Source organism: Populus alba, chromosome 7 (assembly GCF_005239225.2).
Source record: "Populus alba chromosome 7, ASM523922v2, whole genome shotgun sequence".
NCBI classification, from domain to species: Eukaryota; Viridiplantae; Streptophyta; class Magnoliopsida; order Malpighiales; family Salicaceae; genus Populus; species Populus alba.
The window spans coordinates 521,615-531,746 of NC_133290.1; the positions used below are offsets into that span (position 1 = coordinate 521,615).

The following is a 10,132-nucleotide window of genomic DNA, read 5'->3' on the forward strand; positions in this document are numbered from 1 at the left end:
TTTCATTGCTCGTACGTAATCAAGCTTCTCAACCAATGCAGATGATCCTTGCCTTCTTGGCACTTGAAGGTTAATCAAAAGTTCATCACGTTAAAGCAGGAGTATCATAAATCTACCAGAAAAAAGAAAAGATTTTCCAGGAATGAAGTAATGTTTGCACACAAAAGAATAAAATAGTACAAATCAGTAAATGTCAAGAGAAACTTAGCAAGGTTGATGTCTATTATACAAATATATGTATATGCACATAACAATCAACAAATTTAGTATGAACACTTGCTCCTGTCAAGATATTAACAAATCTTGCTATGGATATTGAAAACAATGTAGGAGTAGATGAAAACCACCCATTTTCCCCATACTACTTTCTCTCTTCTCCACATTAGTAATCAGAACGGGTAACATTTACATGTAAAGCGAAAAATGGCAAGCTTCCATGATAAAGAATTGCGGAAAAGGAAAAGGATAACTGCCTGATGAAAAGATAAATTAGACAAACATTGTAGTCATACGCAAGTATAGAACACTCTTCAACATCCAGCTGCCTTCAAAAATTTGTCATAAGGGCTTGAAGGTGGTAATCTGAAAGAATTTTGTCCGTACTCAAGTGAGCAGAGGGCGAGTTGATCAGGTGCTCTAATTTGATCCTTCGTAGCTAATGTTAGATCACATTGCGGCAACTCCACTTTCTGAACAACAAATAATTTGCAAGTAACTTTATCAGTACATGAATTATGTTTTAACGAGATAGCCTATCTGCCGAGTAATAAAGGCTAAAGGTTCTGGGAACCTTCACCTCCAAAAGAAAAACATGAAGAAGGCGTTTGCATCACATGTATATCATACAGTTGTGCAGGAACATCCAAAAACCATCCAAGGCCTTGGAACAGGGAGATCCAAAACCAAAATGAAAGACAAAAGATCCAAACACAACCTTTCAGGAAACTCCTGAAGCTCAAACTTCAGGTATGATAATGACGGCAGTGATGGTGATGATCATAACATCAAATTTTCACATCACTGTTGTTTTTGTTCCTGGTGGTGTTATTGATAACAGTTTCAGTTATAATGTCACTACCACCAAACCCAAGGAATGATGCTGGAGTTATGTATTCGTGCAAAGGGACAAGACAGGACAAAAAGTAATATATTTGAAAAGGCAATATATTCAATAAGCGTGGTCTGTGTCTGCAAAAGTAAACAAACTCACCACATCATGTACTGAGGTGTCCTTCTTTTCATCTGTGCTGGGGAAAACCTTGGCTTCCGGTTGATGCTTAAAACTATGTAGTATAGACATTTTCTGCTGTTTACCAGTAACGAGAGCTTCACACTGACTCTTCATTTGGTCATAAGGTACAGGTGTAGAGGACACCTGGGAGCTTGCAACTTGTCGAGCAGTTTCCAGGACCTGGATAGAGCACTAACAGATTTAATTTGCAAGGAAGTGTGAAGCTAAGACAGGTAGTCATCAAGAAAAAATAAATCATAAAGTATCATAAAAGGCTGATTTTATCCTCGACTAGAAATGGATAAAACAAGACATTCCTGTTACAATTACCATACTTTTCTCTCATACAACAATTGTACCAGATGTCTGGGAAAGAGACTATTTCTTGTGCAACCCCACCCCCCAAAACAAAATATAAATAATAAATCATATCCAGTACTTTTCTTTCTTTATTTATTTTTAAAAAGTTTCCCAAACTTATAATTCTCAATACATTCCACAACAATTCAGGTCTTGTTCCTTACCAGGGATCACAGGTCTAAACAACCTAAAATAGGAAAGAAATGCAGCCAAGGAATGGCATTTCCATCTAATCAGTAAAAAAATAGATGAAACAAGATTTGCTCCTCTTACTGATTCCAGAAGTTCATTGACACTTAGAATGTCAAGTGTATGGACAGATATTGATGTTTTGCGACCTGACTGGCTTCCATTAAGTTCCGTGAAGGTTTCATCATCCGTCAAGGCAGCTGCAGGCATAATCTGAGACAAACCCAATAAAATAAGTGAACTGTCACACATTTGCTAAATGTAAGACGGAAAACATTATCTTAATGATATTACCTCTTCAAATGCCTGAAACTCCATTCGGGCAAGAGGGGAACATGGCCTAGGTGTATCCATAAACAGGGGAGCTCCTAAAGGATATACATCATCAGGTGAAAAATCCTGTAGAAGTTGCTGTTTTATGCCTGATAACTCATCCTGGAAAACAAAGAAAATGGCAATTTTGAAATAAATACACCTCAAGTGATGTACAACCCTTTTGAAACAGAATACACTGTCCTCGTTGGAACCTTGTCAAAGGAAACAACACAATTAACCGTGAAACATCTACCTAGGGTCCTGGGAATAGAATTCAAGATTTTTCAAAAACTCCAGAAAAGCATAATTATTCTAAAGCATGAGCAACTTATTATAGTAGATGAGAAAAATTTATGTGGTCTGTGTTTCTTAATACTTGTCTAATTGCAAAATGGTATTGACTTGGATTAAATTGATACAGATCCTCTTCCTATATTTTTTAAAAATACATTCCTTTCTTTTCTCTTTGTATTTCTATCCAAGTGCGTTCATTTGGCACAATATTCACTCTATTTTTTAATGACACAAATGTGGCTAGTGCTATTCACCATGCAACTGTTGCTCATAGATATTCAGAGCTTGGACCTTTGGCCATTTGAAAAGTCTTATATCAGATCTAGAAAAGACAAATTCAGTAGTGATATTGTTAGGAAAATGCATAAATATAAGTCAGAACATCACCTCTGATAATTTGACAAATTTTGTCATAAATCGGGATACCAGGGTTTCCTTCAAATGACCATCATCTACTTGTACGCATGAGAGAGATTTTAAAGCAGCAACATCATCATCCTCTGAACCATATGCTATTTTCCCTTCATCAGATTCTACATAAATAGCTTGCAGCTTGATATCTTCAACTAATTCAAGATAAGGGTCAGCCTGCCAAAATAATGATAAATGGATGCAAATGTGTTAAAGGAAGCTACAAGGGAAACATGTCTTACCCATAGGAAAACAAAAACAAAACATTATCTTCTAAATGGTAATGGAAAAGGAAACTAACTGTTTTTTCCGTTAGAGAGACTTTAACAAAAGGAATTAGCTCTGGGAGATTTCCTGCCCTTGCTGCAAAAATAAGCATGAACGATGCCAAGGTGAAGAGGGACCTTCTGCGAGATGGCTGCAGACCTGCTTAAAATTGGATGCAAGAGATATATATCAGAAGTAAATTTCACCAACATAACCAGTCTATCAATTTCAGAAGATAAACTTCACAAGCAATTCAGAAACCATATATCAGGGATCTTTTAGTAAGAGAAAAGAAGGAATGAAAGATAAAATCTGGGTAGTCTGTCTCACATTATCACCATTCACTATATAACATACAAATGTGTGATTCAGCAAAAATCTTAAGCAAAACCATAGTTTTACATTAATGTTTCATTTTTATTGCATGATTAAAAGAAAATCAAGGCAATATTGTGAGAAAAAGATGACCAAGAAAAGCAAGTTTGGGAATGCAGATAAAAGGTCCGTCAATGTGTATAACAGTGAGACTGGGAAGTGTTAGCGAAATTCTGATCTCACGAATGGCAACATCTTGCTATATTCACACATATACGGTGCCACATGGGAAACACCCATTCACCTCCAAATAAATGCTGTTAATCCTATGACCAAAATATTATCATTCACTAATAGATTCAACTTACCTTCTTGATCCAGAGAGATGCTCCTAAGTGAGAATGCCAGCTGAAAACACCGGACTAGAGCCACGTGACTTGAGGTCTGTGATAACCAAAGTTCATCAACACACAGGCCAAGTATGGCCGTCAATTTGAAAGCATTAGATTCTTCAGTTATCTAAAACAAGAAAATTTGAAAGAAATGGCTAAACATGTAACTTCTTTTATGGCTATGCAGAAACCCCTCTCAGTAATTTTCTCCTCCAGATTCAATGTCAATATCATTGCGAGGAGAAAAGAATCAACGGTGAACTGAGAAAAAAAATTGCTGGCTTGAAGCACCATTCTAAGTTTAAAAAATTCAGGACCCCAGATATACTAAGCTAAGTTATGAAATTATAGAGCTTGAAAGGAGATTGAAGTAAATGCACCATATGCTAGCACATTGTAAGCATGACTAACCTTAGATCGTGTGAAAAGCAAAGCAATGTTATAAGTATGGCCCATGGCCTCAAAATTTGCGGGCATATTCTCTGCAGATGTTGCCTGAACCCATATTGATGAAAGCAGAAGACTGACTTGATGGCTACTCAATCGAAGGGAAGTTAGCTGCAAGCAAGCATTCAACTGCATGAGACCATTTTTCCATCTTGGATGTGGAAAAAAAAAATCAAGTTGAAAACTAAATAAGCTCAAGTTCAAATTTTTGGAGCTCCATACTGTTTTTCCATCTAAGACAGCATGCTTGAAGCTGTTTGAACGATCGTGAGAATCATGTTTTCCACTGTTATCTGATATTGGATTGCCTTCTTCCCATGATTTTCCGTCCATGGAATCAACATTATCATTGCTTTCATCCTGAAAGGAGAAACTTTTACTCCTTTTTTGTGATGCTGATGAACCAAAAAACCCAGAAACAGCTTCAGCGGTTTTCTTATTCTGGTCTGACCAAGGAGAAAGCAAGGATGGCATAAGCAAGATAGAGAAGACACTATGTGCTCCAACTCTAGTCTCATGGTCTGGGTGGGCCATTGCTACAAGCAATTGATGGAATAAAGCATCAGGAAAAGCCTGAAACAGATTACAAAGCATAACCTCAGTACTCAAATGGTTTAAGAGATTAGAACGTAAAAAAAGTAAAAGTACATTTATTTACCTTTTTGTGATATGATATGTTAGGGATGGAAGAGATAATCCGTGCAGTTTGGTGAACAGCTGAGATAGTTGTTCTAGCTACAACAGTAGTGGCTGGAATATTCTCTAAGAACACAGCTATCGTATCAAGTATGGGTCCCACATCCCCCACCTGTTGATTAAAAACAGCTTTTGTACATGAACTACATGGAGGAAATTTAAAAAAAAAAAAAAAAAACAACAATTTATACACTATGATTCACTCCCAAGCTTCTTTGCAAAAACAATTTTACATGCATATTAAGATAAACCATGGTTTTCACGTTTCAGAAGCCACACTTACTGTGGCACTGCTAGTTCATTCCATAAATTAAATGAGGTGAAAACTAAAGGAACAACTGCAAACCTTATTTGAGAGCTGTGCAATACAGTTTTCCAAGGCAACCTGAAGATCAGCATTCCTTTCATCACTGCCATCCCTAGGGCTGGATGATTCAGAAGAATTTTGCAGGCACTTTCGTAAATGTTTCATCAAGTCAGATATTGCACCAATGATAGCAACTGTGGCTTGCTGCTTTGCACTTTGTCCAAGTCGTGCTGTGACATTAACAATGTCTACCAGTAAAAGTGGTTGTTTGGCGACACTCTTATGATCCAAGTGCTTGACCAGGATAGATAATAGCAAATGTGAGTTTTCTCCTGAAGTAAATATAAGCAATATCAGTTATGTATACAAAAAGGTTATTTGAATTACAGTTGAGTATCTTAGACCACACACACAGCCTAAAAACACAATGCATCAAGTTCCAAACATAACCTGATTCAACCAGAAGTGACTGCAAAAATGTCAAAACAGGATAGGCGACTCCTTTTTCTAGGGACCAGTGATTGTTAGCATCAAAGTTCTGGAATAGAGGTTCAAGAACACGTCTTATTGTTGTAGCTTCCTTCGCTAGTCTAGCCATGTTACATAAACATACCCTAGACCAGTAAGATGGACTCTTGGAAGTATCCCTGTTTTAGATGAAAAGGAAGCAAACAATGTTACTTGAACAAAAGTTATTGCCTCTAAACACATAGCATCGAACCAATAAAATAGGCTTACATTGCAAGGTCCAATTCAGGCTTGGTTGTAAGGTCTGATAAGGAAACCTTCTTGCTTATGTCTGGGAAAGATGAACCATTATCTTCTGTTTTAAGCACACCTTGAACCCATTGATCTTCCATTGTATCTGGATTCATTTCGAAATCAATGTAGTTCTCCAAAGTGACTGATATAATCTATTTCAGACCAAAAAAAAAAACTTGTTCCAGTTAATACCAAAAGCCAACAATTGTCACAAGTGTTTGCTAATGTCAAAGGCTATGATAATAAGGGTGCATAAGAAGGTCTACTCACACTGTCAAAATCCATCGAGATGTGAGCTTGCTCACCCATGAAACACACCTGGAACAAAATAAAATTAAGAATGCATCAATGGAGTGACAATCAATGCATCAAAGGAGTGACAATCAAGTGTGCTCAAGAATAGAAAATATGAGGATCTTGGGCTACATACAATAACAAGAGAACGATAAAAGGCCATGTAAAGATGAAAAAATTATGAGAAGTGAAATATTAGATATAAGAACATAAAAATGCATAGAGAAAGTTACTAGACAAAAGAGTCAGGTAAATTAATTTTCCTTCCCGTGGAAAAAAACGGAACTCAGAAATTAATTTAACTGTCCCCAGGTTCTTGGATTGTCAACAAGTCAAATCAGTATCCTAGATAGATCCAAATCTGATCCCTTTAAAGTTCTACTATCAAATAGGATCAGCAAAGAAAATCGGGGGGGCTAGAAAAGAGAAATCAAGTATCAAGTACAATTTCTAAAAACCTAGCAATGCAACTGAATCATACATTTATCTAAACTACATATGCCTCATCTTTATAGGAAAAGCCAACCATCAGAAACAGCAGCAATTCATATGATTGCTGAAACATAAAAAAATCACAAAAACACCCGTGGGTGGTAATTCCTTAACAGGAGACCTTTGAACCGGCAAAAGAAACTGTACCATGGAGCCCAGCACTTGCAGCCCTGCTGAACGCAAACGTAGAGTTCTTTCGTTATTTCCAGCTTCTTGTGCTAATTGACAGAGCTTGGGAATGAGGCCTTCTAAGTTGAACATATATGTGCCATCCATCTATTTTTTTATTGAATAAGTTAGTATCATAGGCATAGGTGCCATTTTATATAGCTTTATGTCAACATTACTCTCACAACTCTAGCTTTATCCATTACAAACCTGGCAACTTATAAAATCAACAAGAACATCACAAGCCAAAAGCCGTAAATCATCCTTCCCAGTTTGCTCCAAAAGAGTCCGAACAATGCTCAACAAACTACTGGCAAATAGAGGCCTGCGTGTATTGAATAGCACCAGCAAATGTCATCAAACAAAAACAGCTACTGATTGAAAAAAACAAAAGGATCTTATTATCATTCCAAAGAATAATTTGTGACTGTCTATATTGCTTTGTAGATGTTATTCTGACTGTATATACTAATCAATTGGCATCAATAACGTCCCAATTTACTTCTCTAACCATGTAGCTTTAATCACATATACATTATCTTTTCATTTTACTCTCAATTATAAGTACAGTTTCTTTTTCTTTTTACAAATTCTAGTCAAATGCTTACAATTCTTTATTCATAAAAATTATTAGCAGCTTAAGGGGAAAAAATCCTAAATGTGGCATTAATTTGTGGAAGCAATTCAAAACTTAACAAGTACACATTAAAAAGGTAAGATTTCAAGGTTATATTCAACAACTTTCTAATTGAGTGGTTTTGGCAAATAGAGTCCAAGTCATTTCAAGTCTAAAATGCATAGACTTACATCTGCTCCTTACATGACGATAGCAATTTCCTATAAATGCATACCACAACCTTTACAGATCCAAAGTTCTCATGCCGCAACTCCTTGTAAAATCTTTGCTCCAGGGTATCAGTAATCTGAGAAGCAGAGAGTAAATGTAAAACTAATAGCCAATGAAAACCAAGTTATATAATTTGGCGGGTAGATGGAAACTACAGAGCTTGTTGAAGATAACTTTTTATTTGAAAATTGAACCCCATGAACACATCATCCTTGCAGAACACCGACCAGTTTTTTGTTTTTCCTATAAATTCTACAATATTTAGAAAGGATATTGCAGTTCATTAAAAAAATCAATTATAACCAGAATCAGCTGTGAGACAAGATAAAAGGCTTGTGTTCACATCAAGACCAAATAATTACAACAGGGAAAAATAACTAACTATTAGCACTTAAAATAAATATTAAATGAAGAGCATGCTAACAAGAAAGGGTAAAAAGGACAATCACGTGTAAATATAAACTTGCATTTTCCTTATCCTTTAAACTTGTTAAAGAAAATAACTGAACCAATGAAATGTTAAATCTTGATGAAATATTTAAATGCATGAATCTGCAAGGTAATGGACTCTCAATGAATCAATAAACAGACCTTGGAAATTCCTAAAGGATAATCAGTACACAGACCTTGGGAATTCGTAACGGGTTCTTTGAAGCATACTCGCAAAGCTTCCCGATTTTCCTATCATTTGGTTCAGCCTCCTGCAAAATGCTGGTTGCATTAACACAAAAGGAAAAGAACAAAAACAAAGTTCCACACCACTGTTTTTATCAAAATAACATTCTCTTTTCCCTGTTGGATGGATGGAGAGGGTGAAATGAGTCATAAGCCTTTGAGAGGCTTTAACAAGGAACTGCCAAAGCTATAGATTCTTTTACTGGCAAGATGGTGAAATTCCTTAATTAGAAAATCACTGGCATTTGGACCAAGTTCACTAATAAAACATTCATGATTCTTGACAATGATACCAATGATGGCCATGGCTATAAATGTAGCAATACAAATGGAGTTCACTTTGATTAGATGTGCATGATGAATCAAAGTACAAATAAAACCACATATACATCATCACATAAACTGCATTTCAACCACAAATGATCCATTTAATCCACACTAGATTAACAGTACTACCACGTTCAAAACACAAGAAGAGAGTGCCAACTCAATTCAGTATCCTTCCAAATCATAGAAAACCCATAAAAATACTAGCAAACACAAAACAAGCTACCATGAAACACATAACAAATCACCTGATTACGCGGCAAGATATCAGCAAGCAACTTCTTGTATCGCTTAACAGGCTGTCTTGACCTTGCCCTCAGTGAAGGACAGAAGAAGCACAGGCTACCACAGGCGGGCACAACCCGTCTTGACATTACCCCCATTTTGTCACCAAATGAAATTCAAACCCCCTCCTCTTCTACAAAATCAAACACCAGGAAAAAAAAAAACCAAAATTCAGTTCACAGTAATTCAAATCAAATTCACTATCAACAATCTGCCAAAAACTCACTGACCCACATAGCCAAAAGAAATCAAATTCACATTCTTGTGACACAATCAACAAAATTTTAAAAACCCAGATGGGATTTTGGCTCGTAAAGGAAATAGAAATCAATAAAATGCCAGAACCCCAGGAAAAATAATCAAAATTCAAAGTCTATAAGCTACATAAATTAAATAGAAAAAACAGCCCACCAATCGAAATATAAAAAATCACAGTTCTTCACATAACCAAAGCTAGTTTCATCACGATCTGAAATAGCCCGTAAAAAGCCAAAATGAAATGCAAAAATTACTAATTGCCAGAAAAAAAGTAGATTAATTAATTATCAGTAAACAAATGTTAACAATAAAAATTGAATAAAAAACAACTTTGAAATATAAATTGTTACCTTAGAAAACAAAGAAAGAAAAAGGCCAACGATGGGGAAGAGGGAGATTTGATATTTCTTCCCCGAGGCCTTTCTTTCTATCTATCTCTCCTCTTCTCTGTGTCTTTTTTCTTTTGCAATTATTATTTTGGACAGCAATAATAAATAATAGTTATTATTTTAGAAATGGATTGTTATGCTAATGTGACAGGCTGGTATTTATTAAAAAAAAAATCACTCTTTATTTAAGTATATGAATGGATTAATTTTTCTTTATATATAATTTCTCTTTTTCGTTGGTATTTTTCAGAAAAAAAATACATCTAGAAAAATAGCTAATAAAACATCATACAATTTCTCTGGTTGATATACAACCACTTCTTTGAAGTCAAAGTAAAATATCCAAGACTAGCCTGAATTGAATAAGTATGTGTTTAGATGAGAGGTAATTTATGCTATTTTTTTAATAGA

At 35.6% G+C, this 10,132-nt stretch overlaps 1 protein-coding gene across 3 annotated transcripts; it reads right to left on the reverse strand.

The window, feature by feature from the left end:
- Positions 1–166: 166 nt before the first annotated feature.
- On the reverse strand, positions 167–9,840 carry LOC118032065 (protein SEMI-ROLLED LEAF 2). 3 transcript variants are annotated; one of them, XM_035036650.2, is made up of 21 exons: positions 9,683–9,830; positions 9,486–9,543; positions 9,038–9,207; positions 8,414–8,488; positions 7,748–7,863; positions 7,151–7,265; positions 6,920–7,048; positions 6,257–6,304; positions 5,963–6,138; positions 5,675–5,871; positions 5,264–5,556; positions 4,880–5,029; positions 4,444–4,794; positions 4,186–4,332; positions 3,751–3,826; positions 3,102–3,229; positions 2,777–2,977; positions 2,075–2,215; positions 1,865–1,993; positions 1,211–1,411; positions 167–689 (listed from the first exon to the last, which is right to left on the reverse strand). In XM_035036650.2, exons 3-21 carry the CDS (start codon positions 9,170–9,172, stop codon positions 531–533), a joined length of 2,967 nt encoding a protein of 988 aa, XP_034892541.1. In that variant the 5' UTR covers positions 9,173–9,207; positions 9,486–9,543; positions 9,683–9,830; the 3' UTR covers positions 167–530. The 3 variants fall into 3 exon arrangements, with proteins under 3 accessions (XP_034892541.1, XP_034892544.1, XP_034892540.1); XM_035036653.2 differs by lacking the exon at positions 9,486–9,543 and having other exon boundaries at positions 3,102–3,226; positions 9,683–9,840; XM_035036649.2 differs by lacking the exon at positions 9,486–9,543 and having other exon boundaries at positions 9,683–9,840.
- Positions 9,841–10,132: the final 292 nt, after the last annotated feature.

Bases quoted from the DNA above. Each gene is read 5' to 3' on its own strand.
- LOC118032065 (XM_035036649.2), bottom strand. From the start codon at position 9,172: ATGGGGGTAATGTCAAGACGGGTTGTGCCCGCCTGTGGTAGCCTGTGC. The intron at 5,030-5,263 runs GTTTGCAGTTGT...TTTAATCAACAG, and splicing joins TTGCACAGCTCTCAAATAAG to GTGGGGGATGTGGGACCCAT. The intron at 1,994-2,074 runs GTAATATCATTA...GGTTTGTCTCAG, and splicing joins AGTTTCAGGCATTTGAAGAG to ATTATGCCTGCAGCTGCCTT.